The sequence below is a fragment of the Carlito syrichta genome, unplaced genomic scaffold (assembly GCF_000164805.1).
Source record: "Carlito syrichta isolate Samal-C Ts95f unplaced genomic scaffold, Tarsius_syrichta-2.0.1 Scaffold247252, whole genome shotgun sequence".
Taxonomy (NCBI): domain Eukaryota; kingdom Metazoa; phylum Chordata; class Mammalia; order Primates; family Tarsiidae; genus Carlito; species Carlito syrichta.
Genome location: NW_007191348.1, coordinates 9,344 through 34,730, shown reverse-complemented (window position 1 = coordinate 34,730; position 25,387 = coordinate 9,344). Strand labels below are relative to the sequence as shown.

The window sequence follows — 25,387 nt, the reverse complement described above, 5'->3', positions numbered from 1 at the left end:
AATGAAATATTCCTAATCAAAATGTTTGTTTTTCATAGACTACTAAATTTGTAGAGGATAATTCTGGTAAAAAGTTGTAAAGAAACATTAAGCAGAAGACTGAGGGTAAGGATCGCCTGAGCCCAGCAGATCAAGGCTACAGTGGCCATGAGTGTGTCACTGCACTCCAGCCTGTGCAACAACAGTGAGACTCCAACTCAAAAAAAAGAAACATTAAGCAAACTAATATGTCCATAATTGTAAGGGAGAGGGATGATGGTTTTCCATTTTTAATTCAAGGTATTTTTTATATTAGTATGCTGCTACTGAGTCACAAAAGTCAATTGGTAAATTTTTAGGAATTTTGTAAGACAGGTTGTTAACTTGACACTGGTGATGGTAAAGAAATTATACTATAGAAATTGTCAAATTCTACTAATTAGGGACTTTTTTCCCCCAGGAGAGGCAGTTGTTTAACATCAACCAGCACACCAATGGTTGTTACCTTTTAAATACAATGTCAGAATAAGCACTTAAGGCAGTCATAATAATAGTTATGTCTGGTTTGGGGGTCTTCATTTAGGACAAGAAATAGCAATAGGCTATTTCCTGGAATCATTTCTAGCTTCAGGAGATTATTTGGCTGTTTAAAAGCAGAATCAATCTTTATCAACACAAAGGCTGCAATATTATTGCCTCATTGTGGAAATTAATGCTGGTATCAATCTTTCTATATTGGTATGATCTAGAAACAAAGTCTTTCTCCAAAAGAAATTTAAATTGAGAGTTAAGAATTTTGAAGAACATATATTTTAGCAGAATTCAACAGAATTTCCAACTTAATGTTCTTATTCCTCTGAGTTCACTTTTTCCTCAGCTAAATGTATGGTCATATTAAGATATTATAATATCAATAATTAGAATAAGTTTGGTGGAAAAGCACTTAATCTAAGTTCAGTTGAAAGAACCATTTAAAGGATAAAAAGAACCAAAGAAGGGCTGGTCATTAAATAATCAATAATGCTCACTCCTTCATTCAATAATATGCATATTCTCCCTTGATTTATCATATAAGCTGTCTGTCATTTAGCTATATGAGATTTTGATAATAAATAAGCTTCACAAAACATTATTCTGTTTAAGTTACTGGGGAGGAAGTTGTTATAGCAATGGAGCTACCATCCATTAACTCCCTTAAGAGGGATAGAGGGTGGGGAGGTAGGGCAGGAACATTCCTGAGGAAAAGCAGGTTATCTGGTCTTATTTTCTTGTAAGTATGCTGGTAATTGAACATTCTGTCAAATAGAGCAATGATATTTGCTAGGTCCTTATTTATGGTATTCTCTTAATGGAACTCACTGGTTAAGGACTGTTAACAGTAAATAAACCTATAATCTATAGAATTATAAGGTATGGATATACAATGCCACATAAGCTGAAGTATAAAATGGAGATGTTTCATAAATGAAACACACCCTTCTTGCATAAGATCACCCCCATAGAATCTTACTTGGAGACTTCATCTTTTATTCTAAACTAGACTATGTGTAATGTGGGAAGGAAGGACCTGAAAAGGCACTAGGAATGTCCCTGTGTATTCTTGAAATTATAACTAAAGCTTTATACCAAGATCTCTTAGGAGTGTTAAGTTTGATTTGAGAATTCTTTGTGTTAGCTCAGTTGCTATCACTGGAAAGACTTTCTATAGAATAGCAATTTTCCTATTTAGATTAGGAAGAATCACCACAAGTTTTGGCAGGCTTTTCTCAGATGAATGTTTGAAACTGGATACATTAGTTGTATACTTTTTTTTTTTTAGTTGGGGTCTCACTCCATCACCCAGGCTAGAGTGCAGAGGTATGCTCACGGCCACTCCAGCGTTGACCTGCTGGGCTCTGGTGATCCTTCCGCCTTAGCTTTCCAAGTAGCTAGAACTACAGGTGTGCACTACCATGCCTGACTAATTTTTTTTTTTTTAATTATGAAGTTGTGGGGTACGGTTAAGGGTTAGGTATACAATTGCGTTTCATTCAGGCACCCTGTTGATATGGGGTGTTTCCCCGTTCCCAGACAGATATTTGCTACTGTTAATCCCATCTCCCTCCCCCCACCATAGTTTCCCAGTATGGTCAGTCATTTTCGTATAGTATTGCATTGGATGTTTAAGGTCCATTATATGAGTGAGAACATGTGATATTCGGATCTTTGTTTCTGTGAGAGGTCACTCAGTATTATAGACTCTAGTTCCATTCAGGTTGCTGCGAAATTTTTTATTTATTGTAGAGATAAGGTCTCGCCAAGTTGCAGGGACTGGTCTCAAACCTGCAGCCTCAGACAATCCACTCGCTTTGGTCTCCCAAAGTGCTGAGATTACAGGATGAGCCACTGAGCCTGGCCAGTTGTATACAGTTTTTCTCTGTATGAGAAATATTCCCTAGTTGCTGTGTAGAAAGGGACACTGCACGTGAATTCCTCTCATCTTATTCAGAGCTTTTTTATCTTCCCAGAAAAAGGCTTCCTGAACTCTCGAAAATAAAGCCAAATATGTATTAAGTATCTATTATGCACCAGGTACCATGCTACTTACTGATACAAAGGTGGACAAGGTAGAGTGGGCCCTGCTCTTGGGGGTGGGCCACAGTTCAGTCTGTCTTTAAGGCTGTCTTAGAGGAATGGGAGAGGTAGTAAAGCTGATAAAAGGAGGGCTAACAGACCATCACCGAATTGCAAAGAGAAATGTGAGGGCTGTATAAGGTTATGTCTTCAACTCTCTTATCTGTACGCTATCTCTGGAGATAGTGTGAGCAGGCTCAGTTGAAGTAGTGGCCTGAAAGTAACAGGTTGAACTTTGAGCAGGTAAAACCAAGGCAGGATCTTATCTAAAAAAGCCTTGAGTGGGAGAGATGTAATATTAAAGCCAGGGTAAAGTGCATTGTCAGGAGTTGATTCAAATGCCAGGAAGACCAACTACATATGACACATTTAAAGGGCCAGAGGAAGTCTGGAACTGAGACTCAGAAACAACTTGGACTAAGAGCAGTCAAGGAACAAATGAGATCTGAGAGGACTTATGAGAAGAGTCTTACAATATTTAAAGCTAACCTTTATTAGTGAGTGGGTACATGTGAGTTTGTCCAGTTTATAAGTATAGAAGCAGGGTGGACATCCCTGCATCACAGAGTATTTACATGCCTTGAAATATAGATGGTATATACAATGTAAACACCATACTAGCAAAATTTTCATTGGTGTGTTTGGAAGACTTACGTGCAGAGCTCTGGGAGAATTAAAGGTTATAAATCTCACAACAAAAACCAAAATAATGTTACCTGAATCTTATTATATCCTAGAAAGAGTTTCTCTAGTTTTACCAAAGGCTGTAATTTGCCCAGCTCTCGTAGTCTGTTTTCCTCCAGGTGAAGAGCCAACAAAGAACTTGGTTTGGCAAAAGCACTGTCATTAAATGCTCTGATGCGGTTATGGTTCACTACCAATTCCTGAAGGACGAGTAAGTTGTCAAGTCCTTCAACTTGACTGATTTCATTCCCTAAAAAACACAAATCATGATATCAATTATATATATATCCCAAACTTCCTGAATTAAAGGTTATCTACCTTCACTTAAATAATTGTTTTAAAACATAAGTAAAACATTAAAAAAATATTTCCAAGAAAAATTGAAATGTAATATATAGGAAGGTAGTATCATCATCAAATAATATTGTTACAATTTTTTCTTTGTATTGGAAAGATCAGAATGTGACGTACACAATGTAATGAGTTGATCTAATCTGTATGTGCAGTAATTAAGTGCTAAAATAGTTGCTATTGACAAAAACATGTATAAATGTGATACAAAAGATATACTTCCTGAGTATATATAGATTATACTAATAGGCATTCCAATAGTATATCTAATTATTTCTTAAAATAAACTAATTTGTTATATTAAGTTGAAGAATACACATCTATGAATACATATTATGCTGTTCTTTCTCATATTTTTGTACTGCAACCATATTAAACAGAGTTCAATTCATTCTTTAAACCCTAAACCCTTTTTTATAACCTGCAATTTCTCCCTCTTGTAGCTATCAATAGCTATATAAATGATAATGATAACATATGAGAAGAGGACTTTTCAATTTACAGAATGCTTTTATATGTACAGTATTTTATATTAGAGTCTCAAAATACAACAGGGAAAATATTACTATCTCTTTTTAATAATCAGAAAAATGAGGGTCAGAGAAATTAAGTGACTTGCTCAAAGACATAAAAGTAGCAAAGCAACACTAGGTTTAACTTAAACCTTTTACATTTTAAGCTCAATGTTCTTTCTAGTATGCCATACCATGTTTTATTCAGTATTTATCTTCCTTGATATTATGGGCTGAGTTGTGTCTCCTGAAAATTCATATGTCAAAGTCCTAACTTCTAGTACCTCAGAATGTGATTGTATTTGGAGATAGGGTCTTTAAAGAGGTAATTAAGGTTAAATGAGGTCATTGGGAGTGAGCCTTAATTCAGTATAACTGGTATCCTTGTAAGAACTGGCATAAAAACAGATACATACATCAATGGAATAGATAGAAATAAACCCATGCATTTACAGTCAACTCATTTTTTAGAAAGTCACCTAGAAAATACAATGGGGGAAAGAGCAGTCTCTTCAATAAATGGTGCTGGAAAAACTGAACATCCATATGCAGAAGTATGAAGCCAGATTCCTATCTCTTGCTATATTAAAAAAATTAAATAAAACTGAATTAAAGTCGGGTATGGTGGCTCTCACTTGTAATCCCAGCACTTTGGGAGGCCAAGGCGAGAGGACTGCCTAAGCCCAGAGGTTCAAGACCAGCTTGTGCAACATGATGAGACCTTGTCTCTACAATAAATCAAAAAATTATGGGCATGGTGGTGCACGCTTGTAGTTCCAGCTACTTGGAAGGCTGAAAGGGGAGGATTGCCTGAACCCCAGCAGGTTGAGGCTGTGGTAGCTGTGAGTGTGCCACTGCACTCCAGCCTGGGCGACAGAGTGAGACTCTAACAATAACAACAAAAAGAAAGCATTAAAGGCTTAAAACTAAGACCTGAAACTGCTAGAAGAAAACACTGGGAAAACACTCCAGGATATTGTCTTGGCCAAGATATATTGAGTAATACCTCAAAAGCACAGGCAATCAAATCAAAAATAGAAAAATGAGATTGCTGCCGGGCTCGGTGGCTCAGCCTGTAATCCCGCACCTTTGGGAGGCTGAGGTGAGTGGATTGCCTGAGCCTGCGGGTTCGAGACCCGCCTGGGCAGGCGAGACCTCATCTCTACAATAAATCAAAAAATTAGCTGGGCATGGTAGCGCATGCCTGTAATTCTGGCTATTCGGAAGGCTGAGGCGGAAGAATCACTGGAACCCAGCAGGTTGAGGCTGCGGTGGCCGGGAGCGGCCACTGCACTCCAGTCTGGGTGACAGAGTGAGACTCCAACTCAAAAGAAAAAGAAAAATGAGATTGCATCAAGCTTAAAAGTACAGTAAAGGAAGCAATCCAAAAAGTGCATAGACAACCCACAGCATGGGAGAAAATATTTGCAAACTACCCATATTTCAAAGAATTAATAACAAGACTACATAAGGAGTCCAAGCAACTCATTAGAAAAAAATATCTGAATAGACATTTCTCAAAAGAAGACATACAAATGGCCAACAGGTATATAAAAAATGTTCAACATTACTAATCATCAGAGAAATGCAAACCAAAACTAAAATGAGAAGACTACAATTTTAATATTCCAATTGAAATGGCTTGTATCCAAAAGACAGGCAGTGATAGATGCTGCCAAGGATGTAGAGAAACAGGAATCTTTGTAGACTGTTGGTGGGAATGTAAATTAGTACAGCCACTATAGAAAACAGTATGGAGGTTCCTCAAAAACTAAAAATAGAACTACCATATGATCCAACAATCACACTGTTGAGTATATATCCAAAAGAAAGGAAGTTGATATATCGAAGACATATGTGCACTCCCATGTTTATTTCAGCACTATTCACAATAGCCAAGGTATGGAATCAACCTAAGTGTCCATCAACAAATTAATGGATAAAGAAAATGTGGTATAGATACACAACTAAATACTACTCAGCTGTGAAAAAGAATGAATGGAATCGTCATTTGCAACAACATGGGTGGAACTGAAGGACATTATGTTAAGTGAAGTGAAGTAAGCTAGACATAGACAAATTTCACATGTTCTCAACTCATTGTGGGAGCTAAATATTTTCTTAAAAATTGAATGCATAGAGACAGAGAGTAAAATAATGGTTACCACAGTCCAAGAAGGGTAGAGGGGAGAAAGTAGAAATGGTTAATGGGTACAAAAATAGATAGAATGAATAAATAAGATCTAGTATTCAGTAGTACAATAGGGTGACTATAGTTGACAATAATTTATTGTATATTTTAAAATAAAGAAAAGAGTAGAATTGGAGTGTTCCTAACATAAAGAAATGATAAATGCTTGAAGTGACAAATATCTCAATTATCCTGATTTGACCATTATACATTATGTGCCTTTATCAAAACATCATATGTGCCTCATAAACACATGCAACTATTATGTGCCCATAGTAATTAAAAACACAAATATTTAAAAGAGGATATTAGGACACAGATACACACAGGGGGAAGACCATGTGAAGATACACAGTCCATCTACAAGCCAAGAAGAGAGGCCCTTGGAAGTAACCAACCTGTTGATAACTTGATTTTGGATTTCTAGACTCTAGAACTGTGAGGAAATATATTTCTGTCGTGTTAGCCACCCAGTCTGTGGTACTTTGCTGTGGCAGTCCTAGCAAATGAATACATTGTTGAACACATGATCCCATGGTCTTAGGATTCTTCTCTTTGATGTTCAATACACTTCACTGAATTTAAGACTCTAATAATTGCTAAATGTGTCAGTATTTTATGTACACTAAGAAAGAAAAATAAAACTTAGATAAATTATGGCATGCTATCAATTAATACATGACCAAGTTTCAAGCATGTTAAGATATGAAAAGTGGGTATTTCAGAATTATTTTATTGTATCCTTTTAGAGAAACTGGTAACATCACAATCTTTAATACAGTTGCTAACAGAACTAAATAACAGACTTTAAAATATTACCAGGGCTGGGCTCAGTGGCTCAGCCTGTAATCCCAGCACTTTGGGAGGCTGAGGCAAGTGGATTGCCTGGGCCCATGGGTTCGAGACCAGCCCGGGCAACTTGGTGAGACCTTATAAATAAAAAAAAATAGCCAGGTGTGGTAGCGCACACCTGTAGTTCTGGCTACTTGGAAGGCTAAGATGGAACGATCACCGGAGACTCCAGCCGTTGACACTGGGGTGGCAGTGAGTATGCTACTGCACTCCAGCCTGGGTGACAGAGTGAGACTCCAACTCAAAACAAGCAAACAAAAAGCATTACCTTAAAAATGAAAAAAAAAATGTTGATTAACATCTGACTGAAAAAAATGACTCAGTTGTGTTACTATATTATTTTCATAAAATTACACGTTTAGAATATCACTTTAAATATTTTCAGACCAGCAGTATAAAAGCCACATGGGATAACTTCAAGTGCTGAATAGTGTCTACAGTGGCATATTTTTGGCCATCTTTCATTTTAGAATGCTCAGTAACACATTTAAGAAAGAACACTCTAAAGCAATTTTACTGAATGTGATTTCCTGGATCTTACACTTCTTAACTAGCAGCGTTTATCATTGTTTGAAAGGTTCTCACTTATTCAACTAAATGATTAAATTTTACATAAATTTGGCCCTTAATCCTTAAGATTCTAACTTGCTTAACTACACCACCACCTTGCCTTTCACTAAAAACTCCACCTTCCCCACCTCCTTGCAGATTTAACGTAACAGCTGAAATGCAGGTCTGTAAGCTATCTCATGGACACCAAGTAAGCTATGAGTGACATGTTCTCACCACATCATTGCATATTTGCCTATAACTCTTACCTTCCTCTCACTTTAGACATTGATCTCAGAATTGACTCCCCCAGTTCAGTGGTTCAGTATCTGTAACCTGACTCACTTTGTATTGAACCTCTAAATATGCTCAAATATTCACTAGTCATCATCAAATTTCATTCTTTTCAGTTTCTTGAAAGTGTGACTTCTATCTGCTGCCTTTTCTGCCTCTCCAGCCACTTCCCTCAACATTATTTAAACTTTGAATTTTGCCCTCTTTACATTTCCAAATTTGATTTCCTGAAGGTTACTAGAATATGATTTACTTTTATGTATCAGCAAGAAAAAAATCAAAAAGTTTACAAACAGGCAAGTTACAAAAAAGAAAACCAAAGGCCAGCACATTCAAATAATCAGAGAAATGAATATTAAAATAATAATATCAATTCTTAGATGCCATCAAACTTTTTTTAAGGGACCAGGTGGTAAATAATTTAGACTTGGCAGGCCATACTACCCCATCACAATTACTCAACTCTGTCATAGCATGAAAGCAGCCTAGACAATACATTAAAAAAATGGACATGGCTGTGTTGCAATACAACTTTATTTATAAAAACAAGCTGCTGGCCAACAGACCACAGTTTGCAGATGCTTTTTGCTGTCAACAATTAGAAGATGAACAATGCCAACTTTTTCAGGGAAGTGAGAATATTGAAACACTCACGTGGTGCCAGGAGGAGTTAATTGATGTGTGCTAACTTGTTATATTTAGCACTGTGTCCTATTAAGTATCCTTCGACCCAAATTTCTGCTTCTGAACATATATCCCACAGACTTCAATAGCTTTATAGGACAATGTCTGAGACAGTTCATTGCAGTATGGCAGAGAAGGACTGAAAACAGTTTTGTTTTTTTTTTAAATAAAATCAACCTGCAAGCTACAAACCTGCTAGATATGGGATGTGAGAAAAACCAGACAGCCACAAGCCACTTTCCTGTAAATGCAAGATAGCAATCAATTTACAACCTTACCACCCCCATTCTTTCTTTGTGAAGTTTTTGGTTTACGAACCCTGCTTGTCATATATAGCCTGTAAACAACTTGTTCTTTGAAGGACTGTTTCTGCTGATTACAACCCTGCACATTCCAAATATATGTATAACCATAGAACCTGACCACCTTCCCACCTGAATGCAACATATAAAAATCCTTCTCTCCCTCCAGGTTACTCAGCCTTGCAGCATTAGCTCACTGAATTGCACCAGCGCCAATAAACGCTGCTTCCTGAAACAGCCTGTGTCATGGTCTCTCTGTTTTCCCGGAATATTTCTTGGTGAATTGGCCAGGAAATTGAGAGTTTGGAGACGGTGTGTTCCACCTCCTTTGTCATCAGGGTATGACCCCTGGGCAACAGGAGAGGCAATCTCACCTGGTGCGCAGCAGACCTTTTGATCTGCAGGAGGCAGGCCTCTCCTGGCACACTGAGGCTAGGATCTTGAAAGCGCAGGAACCCAGAAGAGGCACGGGAACTAGCGTTAGGAGCAATGCCCAACGGAAAGGGTAGGAACACAGGCTTTTGCATAGACCTGCCAGTAGGTGGCAAAAGGGGAGCTTGATCACCTCCCAGAGTCCGCTAGTAGTCTCAAGTATGACGGAAAGGACTGAAAGGCAATGGAAGGAAACGTTGTCTCCTAGGACTAGGGTAGAGGGTTGAGAGTGTGCTGTGTGATTGTGTGTGAATGAGATGGACAGTGGAAGGGTTCCGACCTGACCAAAGGACTGAAGCAAGTGTTGAGTCCTGATCTTACCCAGTGATGACCTCATACAGCTGAAGGCGGCCCCAACCAAATAACAGGGTTGGTCCAGGTTGGGGGTTTATACCAACCCGCCAACTGTTTCCCAAACCCCTTGTTCCCTTATTTGTGTGTGTCTGCTGTCTGTTAGGAGGAGGAAATGGGTGGTAACCAAAGTAAAAATACCTCTCTTGATTGTATGCTTAAAAACTTTGACAGATGTTTCTGTGGAGATTGTGACAGTGTCAAATTGTCTTGGAGAAAACTCCATATGTTCTGTGAAATAGATTGGCCCTCTTTTGGGGTTGGATGACCCCAGAGGGATCCTAAGATAGAAGAACCATTAGGAGAGTATATAGAATTATAGTGGGAGAGCCAGGTCACCCAGACCAATTCCCTTACATCGACTGTTGGCGGGATGCGGTCCTTGCACAGGCCTCTTGGCTAAAAGCTTGCTGGGAAGACAATTGCAAAATTATGGTAGCTCTCAAAACAGCCCAGTCCAAATGCCCATTAGAGTCTGATAAATTGGCTGATAAGCCAGTGCTGGTTGGTGAAATAGAAATCCCACCACCTTATTCTTCAGTATGCTCACCGTTGCCACTTGCTTCAATGCACCAGCCTCTGATAGAGGCTCACAATTGGAATGTACTCCTAAACCCAGGACATCTCTTGAACGATTGAGGCCACACCTGAACCACCTGTTCTGACTCCCCACACCCCACCTAGGAAGAAGTTACCAGAATGCATGTCTAACTTTGCATCAGGCGAATGTCATGGTGCCTTCCAGATGCCACTGAGGGAGACTAGGGGACCTATTTATTATGAACAAGAAGGCCAAATCCAAGATGGGCAATGCACATTTGTATACCAGCCTTTCATCACCACAGACCTCCTGAATTGGAAAAATCATACACTGTCCTTCACGGAAAAGTCTCAGGCTATGATTGACTTAATACAGTCTATTATCCAGACCCAGAGACCAACCTGGATGGACTGCTGCCATCTCCTTCTGATGCTATTCAATTTTGAGGAGCTTCAGAGAATTACACAGGGGGCTATAAAATGGCTAGAGGAACATGCCCCAGCTGGAGCACTCAATGCCCAGGAATATGTCCAAATCAGTTCCCAGAGGAGGACCCCCAGTGGGACCCCAACAGTAACCAGGGGCTGCAAATGCTTGAATGATATCAGGAGGCTCTCCTAGGAGGTATGAGAGAAAGCAGGAAAAAGGCCATAAATATGACCAAGGTCTCTGAGGTGTTCCAGGGAGCTGACAAAAGCCCAAGCCAGTTCTGAGAGACTCTGTGAAGCCTTTCAACTATATACTTCCTTTGATCCAGAGGCAACTGAAAAGCAGTGCATGGTAAATGCAGCCTTCGTTGGACAGTCCCAGGGGGATATCCGATATAAACTACAAAATAACATTCATTTGCTGGAATGAATGTTAACTAGAATGAATGTTCCCTCCTCTGGAAACTGATTTTTGGGCTTTGCTGGAATGAATGTTAGCCAGCTGCTAAAAATTGCCACAAAAATGTTCATTGACAGAGACAAAGAGGCCCAGCAAGAGGCAGACTGAAGGCAGAAAAAGAAAATGACCATGCTTGCTGCTGCCATTGTGGGATACCAAATGACAGGCCCTCCAGGAGGAAACAGAGGCAGAGGTCGGGGAAAAAGACAGCCAAGTCAGCAGTTTCCCAGAGTGAGACCTAGACCACCTCAGCCTGCCCAGGGACCTCTGAGCCCCTTTTAACAGCCTACACAAGGGACATTACAACCCCCTATGAAGTTAGGGAGGAACCAGCATGCCTGTTGTTACCAAGAAGGCCACTGGGAGGGTGAATGCCCCCAATGAATAGCTGATGAGGAAGCCCAACAGAAAAATGGCCCATAAGGCTCCACAAGCTCCTAATGGCTTTATGGGTCTGGCCTCTATGGAAGGAATGTAACAAGAATAGGCCAGACCAGGCTTCCTACTATCTTTAGGTCCCCAGGAGCCTAAGGTCATCATGACAGTAGGCAACCAACGTATGGACTTCATGGTTGACATGGGAGCTGAACACTCTGTGATCACCCAGCCTGTAGATCCCTTCTCCCAAAAATGGGCTAATGTTATGGGAGTCACTGGGTGCCAAGCCAGACATCCCTTAACAGTGCTGCAATGCTGCACAGTCAGCGGCCATGAGGTCATACAAGAGTTCCTGTATCTCCCAGACTACCCCATAGCCTTGATGGGATGGATCTCCTTTGGAAAGTTTCAAGCTCAAATAACATTCGATTCTCCTGATCACACAACTCTGAAATTAGCCCAGAGGCTAAAACCATGACCCTCACTGTCCCCCAGGAAGAGGAATGTCAACTCTACAGTCTAACAGAGGCCTCACAACAATCTTCAGCGCTGCCATTTCGAGTACTGGGAGTGTGGGCAGAGGACAATCCTCCAGGACTGGCAAGAAATATACCCCTCGTGATTGTGGAACTAAAGCCAGGGGTCAGGCCAGTCCATCAGAGGCAGTATTTCATCCCACACAAAGCACAAGTAGGAATCCACAAGCACCTAGAGAGGCTCTTGCATTACAGAATCTTCCAGGTTTGTCAGTGTGCTTGGAATATGCCTCTGTTGCCAGTGCAGAAGCCAGGCATGGAAGACTATTGACCAGTTCAAGACTTGTGAGCTATAAACCAGGTCATGGTCACTCTACACCCCATCATCCCAAACCCTTATACACTGCTAGGTCTCGTCCCTGCTGAGGCTGCTTTCTTCACCTGCTTGGACCTTAAGGATACCTTCTTCTGCATCCACCTGGCCCCAGGAAGCCAGCCAATCTTCACTTTCCAATGGGAGGACCCAACTAATGGCGCCAAGGGACAGTTAACTTGGACCCAGCTGCCCCAAAGATTCAAGAATTCTCCAACCATCTTTGGTATGGACTCAAATTTAAAAGACTTTCCAGCAAACCAATGTGGCTGTGCCTTGCTCCAGTATGTAGATGACTTGCTGTCAGCAGCACAAACCAAGAAAAACTCTATGCAAGAGACATAACAACTGCTCACCCTCCTATGGGAGGCATGTTACATGGTCTTGAAGAAAAAAGCCCAAATATGTTAGGAAAAAGTTAGTCATCTAGATTTTAATTTGCCCCAAGGCCAGTGCCAACTCAGCCCTGAAAGAAAACAGGCAGTGTGTTCAATTCCAGTCCCAACTACCCAGTGTCAAATCCAGGAGTTTTGAGGGGGCTGTGAGGTTCTGTAGAATTTGGATACCTAACTTCTCCAACATGGCAAAAGCCCTCTATGAAGCCACAAAGGGGGGCAAACAGAAGCCTCTGCTATGGGAAAAGGCTCGACAACAGGCCTTCAAACAAATTAAATAGGCCCTCACCAATACACCTGGTCTGGGACTCCCAGATGTAACTAAGCCTTTCTTTCTATACATACATGAATGCACTGGCATTGCAGTGAGGGTCTTAACTCGAATGCTGGGGTCATGGCATTGATCCGTGGCATATTTATCCAAACAGCTAGATTCTGTGGTTCAGGGCTAGCCACTTTGTTTACAAGCCCTGGAAGCCACAGCATTCTTAATAACAGAAGCTGACTAACTATGGAACAAAATCTAACTGTCAGGGTGCCTCATGCTGTAATAAACTTAATGGAATACAAGGGGCAATACTGACTAACCAATGTTCGAATGGTCAAATATCGGGAAATGCTCTGTGAAAACTCAAGCATTCACCTAGAGGTAGTAAAAGCCCTAAACCCAGCAACTTTAATACCTGTGGAACCAGGACAGCCAGACCATGGTTGCACTGAAATAATAAATAAAATGTTCTCTAGTTGTCCGGACTTAAGGGGCCCTGAAGTTGAGTACATAACTGACGGAAGCAGCTTCATACGAGAGGGAAAATGCTTCGCTGGCTATTCGATGGTAACTTTAAACTCCACAGTCAAGATGGAACCTCTGTTGATAGGAACTTAAGCTCAAAAACAGAATTCATTGTGCTCACTTGAGCCCTCTAGCTAGCTGCAGGGCTATGCGCTAATTTCTATACAGATTCCAAGTATGCTTTTACTACCTTACATGTGCATAGGGCCTTACACAAAGAAAAAGGTTTAATCAGTTCAGGGAAAAAGACATAAAATATGACAAGGAAATTCTAGAGCTACTAGACGCTGTATGGGCACCAAAAGAGGTAACAGTCATACATTGTCAAGGGCATCAAAAGGGAGATGCAATAACTGCCACAGGAAATCGCAAAGTAGATCAAGAAGCAAAATTTGAAGCAACAAAAGAGACTGTTAAAACCACTCCAATAACCACGGTGCTGCCTCCTGGCCCACTGACAAACTGGAGCCCTTGCTACACACCAAATGAGAAAACATGGCTTGAAACTGAAACGGGACACTACTTACAAACTGGATGGTGGAGATATCAAGATGGCCGAATAGCAATTCTAGAATCATTGGCTCCAGCATTTGTCAGGGAAGTCTGTGAACAATGTGTAATTTGTGCTCAAAATAACCCATGGCAGGGACCCAAAGTCTCCCCCAAAGTGCAACATGTTGGGGGGAACACCCTTTGAGGATCCTATCGTGGACTTACAGAACTTCCACGATGCCGAGGCTACAAATATCTCCTTGTTTTTGTGTGTACTTTCTTGGAATGGATTGAGGCCTTCTCCACAAGGACAGAGAAAGCCACTGAAGTGCCCTGACTCCTGTTAAAGAAAATCATTCCTCTGTTTGGACTCCCGATCACTACAGGATCAGACAATGGACTGGCATTTGTAAACGAGGTAGTACAGTTGGTGGCAAAAGGACTACAAATCAAATGGAAGCTCCATACAACTTATAGGTCACAAAGTTCAGTAAAGGTGGAGCGAATAAACCAGACCTTAAAATCACAACTAAGTAAGCTATGCCAAGAAACTCATTTAGGCTGGGTCTAACTTCTGCCAATAGTCCTTCTAAGGGTAAGGTCCAGCCTCACAAAACAAACAGGTTTCTTACCTTTTGAAATCCTTTATGGGCATCCACCCACTCTTATTAAAGGCATACAGGGAGACTTAAAAGAGTTAGGAAACCTTACTCTAAAACAGCAAATGCAAGCCTTAAGTTCAGCCTTAAATGCCATCTATTATCAAGTCAGAAAATAGTCACCAATTAGTTTGACTACTAATGCCCATTCCTTTAAACCAAGTGGTATGGTATGGGTAAAAAAAAAAAATGAAATATACAGCCTCTAAAACCCCTCTGGAGGGGCCCATTTACTGTCCTTTTGTCCACCCCAACTGCAGTCAAGGTAACCAAAATAGTTCCCTGGATCCATTACAGCAGAGTTAAACCAGCTTCCCAGGACTGGGAGTGCACCACAAATCCATCAATTCCCCTTAGGCTGACTCTCTGGAAGATTACTGAAGCCAGTGGACAACCCAAAGCAGACTCTCTGAGCCCTGCTGTAGCCATTTCTGGGCTGGCTAGTCTATGCATGGCTAAAACTTGAGGATCCATCGGCCTTGCTTCAGCCACACACCGGACTGGCTGATCTACACATAGCAAAAACTTGAGGACCCAATGGAATCAGCACCTTACAGATAAGTCATTATTTCTAAAATTACATGCCTACGCTTTGTCAGTCTTTGTACTTGCCAGCTGCTATACTGTTTATTATTCTGTTTGCTGTAGGACTGACAAAATCGTCCCCCTCAAATTGGATATGTTGGGAAAAAGTCTCATTAGCATTTCTGTTCCTTCTTATAATGGGAAGCTTTCTTGTATTTTTATGTACTTCTGCCTAATTTGAGTGTCTCTCGCTTCCTCCACACACCCAGCATGTAAATGTATAGAAACCATCTGGTCAGATATAAAAGTTTTCCATCGTTATTCATCCTGGCCAGAAGTCTGTTATACAGACAGACACATCTGTACCCATAATGGCTAGTTGTACTTTACTGGATTAGCAAAACAAGGCTACCAGTATACCAAATATGGTTTCAAACCTTGTTTTGACCTCGTCTCTACAATAACGTAAAAAAAAATTAGCTGGGCATGTTAACACGTGCCTGTAATTCTAGCTACTTGAAAGGCTGAGGCAGAAGGAACACCAGAGCCCAGCAGATCGAAGCTGGGGTGGCCGTGAGTATGTCACTGCACTCCAGCCTGGGTGACAGAGTGAGACTCCAACTCAAAAAAATAAATAAATAAAATAAAATATTATTATAAAATAATGAGGTTTACTTAAAACCAAACCAAGTGAATAAATATCAAGATGTATTGTCTTTCAAATTGATCATGTTGAGGTTCTATCATTCTCTCAGATAACTACATAATCTTTGCTTTCATAAGATTAGTCCCTTTTCAGGCAGTGGCCCACAGATACCACAATCATGCTCTATGATTCTTTTCCTACTCCTCTCCCTGCTTGCAAAGCTCTCAGTAATGTTTATCTTCGGTCTATCAATCCTTTAAAGAGTCCTAGATAATGTAGAGGTGTTAATCTTTCCATTTCTCTTCTCTTTGAACTTCTATTGCACTAAAGTTAGCAATGCAGAGTCAGAACTTAAGTCATCTTTGTCTCTGTGTATCCCCACAGGTAGGTCTTAAACTACTTTAAGTCAAGAATTTCAATTATACAAAATTACAATAATATAGTACTTCCATATCTTTCATAGTACTTAGCACAATTCTAGGTTTAATAAATACGTGTGAATTACTCACTGATTATTTTTTATTGTTTTTGAGTTTAATATGATATAAAAGTAAATTATGATGTACTACTACATATATATAGCCCCAGAATATTGCATTTTTCTTCAAAAATATTTTTTAAAATACGTAAATAGCCCAATAAATCCCATTTGTGGAAGGACAAACATATGGACTTCTCAGCTTTCATTGTAAAGCAGACACTGGGATGGATTTAGAGTCTATAATACTCAGGGATCTATCACAGAAACAAAGAATTGAGTACCACATGTTCTCACTCATAAGCAGACCCTGAATATTTACCATACTGCTATAAGAAAGGGATTGGCAGAAAAGGGACATTGCCAGGGTTTGGTGGGGTGCATAACATCAATAAGAGTACCTGATCTCAACAGACAAAGTGGGGACCAAAGGGAGATCCAAACTTTACCTGTAAATGACCACTTGTATACCTAATCCTGAAATGTGCCCCACATCTTTAAAATAGAAAAAAAAAAACCATTTGTGATTACTAAAATATTTTTGTTAATGATTATCTTTGAGTAAATATTGATGCCTATATTTGCTTATCAAAACAGGTTGATCATAAAGTCAGTTTTTAATAAAAGAAACTTAGACAACACCAGTGTTTCTACTCACCTTGTAGAAAGAGGAATTTTAAATTTCTTAGTCTGTTAAGTTGTAGCTGTATTAAATTACAAATTCCATTGTAGCCCAAATGAAGAACTTCTAAACTGTGCATTATTGGAGGCAAATTTTCATTGCTCATTGCATCTCTGAAACACATAGGTAAGTTTGAGGCTATAAACTTAATTTCAAACCAGCTATATTATAAAAAGACAGTCCAATATGTATTTACTATAGATTGAAGCTAACAAAAAATTTACTAATATTACAGAATCAAATTATAACATAGTCTCTTTATATTTTACATAATAATACTTTCTCATTCTTTAACAATATGATAAAAAATAAAAAAGTACATAAAGCATTACAATGAAAAGCAATAGTCAAATGCAATCAGGCAAGAAAAAAATGCATCCAGATTGGATAAGAATAAGTAAAACTGTCTTTGTTCTCAGATGACATGATCCTGTATTTAGAAAATTCTAAGGGAGCCACTAAAAAACGACTTGAATTATTAAATGAGTTCAGCAAAGTCATGGGACAAAAAAGTAATATATAAAAATCAACAGAATTTCTACCTACCAGTAAGAAATAATCTGAAAATAAATTAAGGAAACAATTCTATTCACAATAGTAAAAAAAAGAATAAAATACTCCACAATAAATTTAACAAAAAAAGTGCAAAATGTATACACAGAAAACTACAAAACATTGCTGAGAGAAATTAAAGAAGCTCTAAATAAATGGAGAAATATTCCACATTCATGGTTTAAAAGAGTCAATATTGCTAAGATGACAATTCTCCCACATTGATCAATAGATTCAATACCATCTTTATCAAAAGCATAGATGGCTTCTTCCCCCAATAATCATCCTACCTTAAAATTTATAAATAAAATGCAAAGAGCCCAGAATATTCAAAACAATTTAAGAAAGAACAAAGTTAGATGGCTTAAATCACTGATTTCAAAATTTATTATAATCAATCTAGTACTGGCAAAAGGACAGACATATAGATCAATGGGATATAACTGATTCTAGAAATAAATTCTTACATTTATGGACAGTTGATTTTCAGTAAAGGTGCCAAGGCAATTCTACAGGGAAAAGTATAATGTTTTAAACAAATGGTGCTGAGAGAATTAAATATCCACATATGAAAAGATGGTTTTAGACCTCACATTTTATCTCACAACATACACAGACATTAACTCCAAATGGACCATAGGACTAAATGTAAGAGCAAAACAATAAAACTTTTTAAAGAAAACATGAGAAAATCTTTGTGACCTTCGTTAAGCAAAGAATTCTTACATATGACACCAAAATCACAATGTGTAAGGGAAAAAAATTGGTAAATTGGGCTTTATCAAAATTAAGATTTCTACAAAGACACCATTTAAGAAAATAAAAAGACAAAGCCACAGATTGATAGAAAATATTTGAAAATTATTTATTTATTAAAAAGTTAGGCTTTTTAGGTTTTAGATTTGAATAGATATTGCACCAAAGAAGATATATGAATGGCTAATAAGCATGTGAGAAGTTTCCCAATACTACTAGTCATTAGGGAAATGCAAATTAAAACCACAACAAGATACCACTTCAAATCTACTAGAATGGCTATAACAACAACAACAACAACAAAATAAGCAATCACAAGTGTTAGCAAAGCTATGGAGAAATTAAAATCCTCAAATACTGCTGGTAGTAATGAAAAATGGTGTAACCACTTTGGAAAAAAGTTTATCCATTTCTTAAATAGTTAAACACTAAAGTACATATGACCCAGGAATTCTACTTATAGCTATCTACCTAAGATACATATAATGTAAATATTAGTATACACAAATACTTGTACACTAATATTTATATATAGCAGCATTATTCATACCAGCCAAAATGTAGAAACAATCCAAATATCCATTAGCTGGTGAATAGATAAACATGATGTAGCATATGCATAAAATGGAATATCCAGTTATGACACAACATGAATGAATCTCAAAAACTTCTTGCTAAGTGTAAGAAGCAAGATGCGATAGACTGTCTATGATATAATCCTATTTATTTGAAGTGTCTAGAGAACACAGCTTTATAGAAAGTAGATTAGAGGTTGTTTGGGGCTGGGGGGAAAGGAAACTGACTGCAAATGGACATGAAGGATCTATTTGGTGTGATGAAAGTGTTCTAAAATTGTATTGCAGTCATGATTGTACAACTCTATAGATTGAGTAAAAATCATTGAATTATACGCTTAAAATCAGTGAGCATGATTTGTAAACTGTATTTCAATAAAACTATTGAAAAACAAATATGAATAGCTCCAAAAAAAGCATGTATATAAACAAAATGTTCACAGTAGCTTTAATCATAATAGCTTCAACTGGGAATAACCCAACTGCCCATCAATGATAAATGAATAAACAACTTGTCATATAATCCATATAATGGAATCTTATTCAGCAGTAAATGAAATGAATTACTGACACTTGCAACAAAATGGATGAATAGTAAAAGCATTATACTAAGTGAAAGATGCCAGACACAAAAGACTGCTCATTATATAATTCCAATCATATGAAATTCTAGAAAAAGGCAAAACTATAGTGATAGAAAGCAGACTAGTGGTTGTTGCCAATTATAAAGAGACATGAAGGCATTTAGGGGGATGGGAATATTTTGTATTTTGATTGTAGTAGAGGTTATATGACTGAATCTCATAATTCATCAGGTTGTATATTTAAATAAGCGAGTTTTATACTTCAAACGAGGTAATTAAAAACACAAAGAATGTTCTTCATTGGGAAAAATGGAATGAAAAATACTTTGATTTGTAGATATATATTTAAACACACATATACACATATATGTTCTATCAAAAATGTGTAGGTAGGTGGCAAACGTGTCCTCATCTTTTTCATAAAGTATCTTTTCTATTGGTGCTGGGGCATTTAGTGACCAGAAAAATAATTTAGAAATAAAAACAAAACAATGCTAAAAGAAACCCAAATCCATGCCACTGGGTTCAGGAGTCCTTTGTGGGGTGATGAAAATGTTCTGTAATTAGATAGAGGTAATGGTTGCACAACTTGGTGAATACACTAAAAATTACTGAATTGTACACAAAGTATGAGTTTTATGTGAATTGTATCTCAATTTAAAAAAATAAAAAACCCAAGATCATTAAACACTCAGTACAAGACTTTGGTGTTTGTTTGTTTGTTTCTTGTTTTTGTTATTTACAATAGAGGCATGAAATTAAGGAATCAGGGGATAAGCAATGAAAAATACATATTTTGTGTATCTTTTTATTTGTGAAGTTTATTTTTGGCATGTAGCTATTAAGTAAAATAAGCATTAAAATAAACTAAATGTATGCACTGTAATGTGTTGCTGATATCATTAATGTGGATAACTGTTTTTAAAATTTTCCAACTACAATTATTTATAATTGTAAAAATAAAGAATAGTACCTGTTAGTTTTTGAAGTTCCCTGCTGTCCATAGCCACTTGAAGGCACTTTCTGGTAGAGCAGTTGTCTGTTGGTTAAGTGAGTCTGAGGCTTTAGTCTGGGCATGATTGATTCAATATGATTATAGTTCAGGCATAAGACCTACAGAAAGAATATTTTATTAAGCAGATATCCTCAAAACTATTAAAAGTGGTAGAGATAAAACTTGGTATATACCAAATAATTTGATAATAAATTTGTGTTAAAATAACAAATTTTTATATCCCAAATTAATTGGATTTAGTTTTTAATGTGTTTTTAAATCTGACACACTGGGGAATTCTAACACTTCAGATAAAATAATGGAGATTCTAGAAAGCCACTCCAGTTTTCCCAATCTGCACATCTGATCTTGCTAAGTTTGAAAGAGATAGAATACCTTTAGTCAAGAGACAGCTATTTCTCTGTATTTAAAAGGCCTTCATGAATAACTTAGTCAAAGCAACAAGAAAGGAAACTGCTTTAAGAACCTCAGCACCATCAAATTCATTTCATACCTGCTCACTATGGCACCTTTCCATTCCATTTCCTCCTGCATAGTAAGGTTTGCTGCATATGACACTCATATAAAACTGAGATCAAATAAAAATATCTTTGGAAGGTAAGTTTTTTTCTTGCTTAGTAAAAAACAAAAAATACAAAATAACTTTAGGAATAATTTCTCTATTGATTGATTTTTTTTTGAAGCATGATTTATTTAGAGGATAGAAAAGCTCCCACAGTGGGAGGGGACCTGAGGGGGTTGCCCAATTTCTATACTTTAATAACATGGAAATACATTTTAATCCAAAGTAAAGAAGATAGCTTGCATTCAACACCTTGAAAGAAACAAAAGAAAATTCATGAGTGACTCACCTTCACATTAGGGAGATAAATTAACCCACTGAATGAGGTCAGATTATTGTTCTGTAGATTCACGTTACACACATTTCTAAACTGATCAACTGGAATTAAATCCACAGTTCTGAATTTAAACAGAGCACATACAGTTATTTTCACAGGACAGGAAAAACATAGGAAAAGGTAAGTTCTTCCACATACAACTCCCAAAGGCAGATTAAAAAAAAAAATCTCACCTAACAAATGCTATAAAACATAACTGCCTGAATATGAAACATATAAGTCAAATGATCAACTAAATATACTTTTTTTGTTGATCACATATGTAAGAAAGTGACATAGAATTTGATTGCTTTCAGAAAAACATATCTATTACCATATAAACACGGTCCCATCATAAAAGACACTTATAAAATAAACATTTCCACTTTCTTCATGGAATCACGTACATGTTCATGAAATCATAGTGAAGTTGATATAGTAAATAATAAGATTTTCAGGTTATAAACATCAAAGACTATATGTGAAGTGGGTTATTTCTGAAATGCCAGGAAGGGGTTAGGGATTAGAAAGAAATGGAGAAGTCAGTAATGTTTGTAAAGAGAATTTTCTGTGAGATCTCCTGAAAACCTTGATGGTATTCCACCTTGGATGAATGTTTGGTAATTAAACAGAATGCTTGATTCCTAGTCTGTAGCTGTACAACTCTTCTATCTTCATTTGAGTCATGACAGAGAACAGCATAAAACAAAATGAGTTTTCCCAAACAACTTCTTTAAACAAAGCCTAAACTTGAGGCTATAATTATGTCATATTTTTATCCATTAATATTCATTAATTCAACATATTTTCATTAGCATTTCCTAAGTGCAGACAATGCGTTTGGAAAGGCTATAGCAAAGATGAAAGAAACTGTCAGTGATCTATCACAAAAACAAAGAACAGAGTATCATATGTAAGTATCACTTGTAAGCGGACCTTGTACAATTATCATAATACTATATGAAAGGGATTGGCAGCAGCAGGAAACTGCAAGGGGAGGGGATGGGATTGGTAGTTGAGGGAAACTGCCAGGGAGGGGAGGGGCACACCTCATCAACAGGGATACCTGCATAATGAACATTTGTATACCTAACCATGAATTGTACCCGACATCTTTAAAATAAAAAATGAAATAAAATAAAGAAACTGTTTCAGCTCTCAACAAGTGGGAGCCAGAAAAACTAAAATAAAGAGGAAATTTGCTATAATAGAGTTAGGTGTATGACAATGTCACAGAGGAGAAGGATGCTGAGGTGACACTTGGAGGGTTTGTAGTTATTTGTTAGGCAAATTAGAAGAAGAGATCAAGGCAGTGCACAAGCAAAACAAAGGCAGGAACAGACATGAAACAATATTTTATTATCAAGATTCAGGCACTAGAATATTTCAGAATTACTGAAGTATAAAGTATCATGAGCAATGAAGATAAGGATTACAAGAGATAAAAATGGACAGGTAATTAAAGAGTCATATGCTTTACAAAAGAATTTTAAATTTTATTCTGTAGACAATGGAAAACTATTGAACAATTTTGAAAAGTGTAGTGATCTGATATGACTTGCATCTTAGAAGGCAGTATGGATAACAGATGAATTTTCAAAGAACGTTTATACAAGACCAACAACAAAAGATCACCGAGAGTTTCTAGAACAGTCCATTACCCAACCTAGGCCAATGGCTATGACTAGGGAAAGGAGAAATTATGAGACATATTTAAGACATGGACTCTGTAGACAACTTGGTGATGAATTGAAAATAGAAACTAAAAAGAAACAAATTACTTAGAAGTTTTCAGATTTTTTTGAGTTGGGCAACTGCATGTAAATGTTGCCTCTTAGATGTTATCCTGGGAACAATTAAATATTCATGTGAGAAGCCTAGATTTGGGCTTAAAATAATAATTCTGGGGATCATCACCATAAATCAAACTTATGGTTAAAGATAAGTCTGCCCATAAAGAGTACAGAATAAGAAAAAGATGAGAAAAGAGAAGGAATTATAGGAGAAAAGCAGAGAAAGGAATACTGCAGAGGAAGAGGCCGAGAATAAAATTCTGAGAAGAGCAGAAGGTAGAAACTCATAAAAGAAACCCTGAGAAGTGTACAGGAAAATCAAAAATGTGAATTTACAGGGGAATAAAAGGACGATAAGAAGTACAAGGAAGGAGGAGTCAGCCTTTTTATATGCCTCAGAGAGGTCAAGTTAGATAAGAACTAAAAATAATCCATTGGGTTTGCTAACCAGGAGGACAATGATGACATTCATGAGAACATGTCAGAGAAATGTAGCAGTGGATTGAATGGTAATGGGAGGGGGATAAATGATGAGAAATTATTCAGTGAGTACAAGGTATGTTATCTGGGTGATGGATACCCTATAAGCCCCAACATGACCATTATACTTGCTATAGATATAACAAAACAGCATTTGCACCCCACAAATTTATATAAATTAAAAAAAAATGTGGCAGTGGAACTAGGATTGCATTGGATTAGAGTAATAAGATGTAAGGAGCAAACCTGGTATATTCTAACTTTAAAATCTTGGTTGTAAAACAAAAAGAAACACATAGTCTAAGGAAAAAAATCTGACATTTTAAATAATAGTGTCTGAGAAAAATAAAAATTTAAAAATAATGGCCTCTGATTCATAAAAATTATTAATGCTTTTCAAAGGATGGTGTAGTTAGCATGAGTTTTGAAGTAGGGTAGATGATTTTATGAATTATTGGTTATATTTAGATAAGATGTTAAATGTATAATAATAATTCAGACAATAATAATTACAGATGTAATTAAAATGTCAACACGCATATAATAAAATGATTGTACCTGATAGATGATGATGTCCAATTTAGTTCTTGCATTTGGGTGAAGTTGGAATGTCCTTGTCCTTCTGCAATCATGTCAGAAGTAAGTCTACCACCAAATAAATCTTTTGCACTCTCAGTCTCTGGTGGTTCCTATATGAGAATATTTAGAAAATGATGCCTTGTCTTACAGATGACTAAATAACATTAATTCTCTGGTTTCAGGTAAAAATGGAGTGGACTTATTTCTCCCTATTCCTCCTGCTAAGTAGAACTAAAACCTTTGCACATTACATACAAAACAAATATAACAAAACTGAAAGGTGTGAAGAAGAAGGCAGATCAGCTAGCGATCTTGGGACCTGAGGAATGACACCATGAATTTTCTTTTTGCCTAATATATGCTAGACTGGGTGCTGGAGTAGCCAGATACCCCAGAAATTCTAACAAGAGAAAATAAGACAAAGTCCACCAAAAAAGCCTGTAGTCAAAGGACCAGGAAAAGGGAAGCTTAACTAAACAGAAAACTTTTAGAAAATAACTGGCCTACCTACTCTAGTAAACACCACAGAATAAACTATGGCTCCAAATCCACCTCTGCCAGTAAAAGGCAGAATGGGCTACTCAGACTTTCACCCTTGCCCACTGGTAACAAAGCACTTTTCCATCACTCTTTGCTGAGTGAGAGCCTGGACTTTTATCCCTTCCCAACAGTAATGTGCTCCTCCAACTCCCCACCCCCCCCACATAAATGTTACTGAAGACAACATGGGGAACCTGAACTTCCACTTCCAATCAGTAATAATAAGGTATCTGTGGAACATTAATGAAATACTCCTGCCTCTCCTAGCCAACATGTGTTAGTGCAGGTCTATGGGAAACAGTAATATGGAGTCCTCCTTCTGAGCCAGAATGAATCAATGGCAGCCTAGTTTCAGGTAAAAATGGAGTGGACTTATTTCTCCCTATTCCTCCTAACCCAGCATAGCAATTAATAGAGCACACACCTCTGGGTTGTCAACAGAGACCAAATGGAGGAACTTGGACTTCTCCCTCCCACCTGACAGCAACAAAGTGGTGCCCCATCTTCTCACTGGT

At 37.7% G+C, this 25,387-nt stretch overlaps 1 protein-coding gene across 1 annotated transcript; it reads right to left on the bottom strand.

Moving 5' to 3' along the window:
- Positions 1 to 2,754: 2,754 nt before the first annotated feature.
- Positions 2,755 to 24,381, bottom strand: LOC103253714 (leucine-rich repeat-containing protein 9-like). The gene is made up of 5 exons (XM_008051958.1): positions 24,312 to 24,381; positions 21,454 to 21,562; positions 20,561 to 20,700; positions 17,097 to 17,233; positions 2,755 to 3,526 (listed from the first exon to the last, which is right to left on the bottom strand). Exons 1-5 carry the CDS (start codon positions 24,344 to 24,346, stop codon positions 3,282 to 3,284), a joined length of 666 nt encoding a protein of 221 aa, XP_008050149.1. The 5' UTR covers positions 24,347 to 24,381; the 3' UTR covers positions 2,755 to 3,281.
- Between the last annotated feature and the right edge of the window lie 1,006 nt (positions 24,382 to 25,387).

Coding starts and splice junctions, on each gene's coding strand:
- LOC103253714 (XM_008051958.1), bottom strand. CDS start 24,346: ATGCAAGAACTAAATTGGACATCATCATCTATCAG. Junction 17,234..20,560: donor GGAACTTCAAAAACTAACAG/GTACTATTCTTT, acceptor TATGTGTTTCAG/AGATGCAATGAGCAATGAAA. Junction 3,527..17,096: donor AAAATTCCTCTTTCTACAAG/GTGAGTAGAAAC, acceptor TGTGTTTTTTAG/GGAATGAAATCAGTCAAGTT.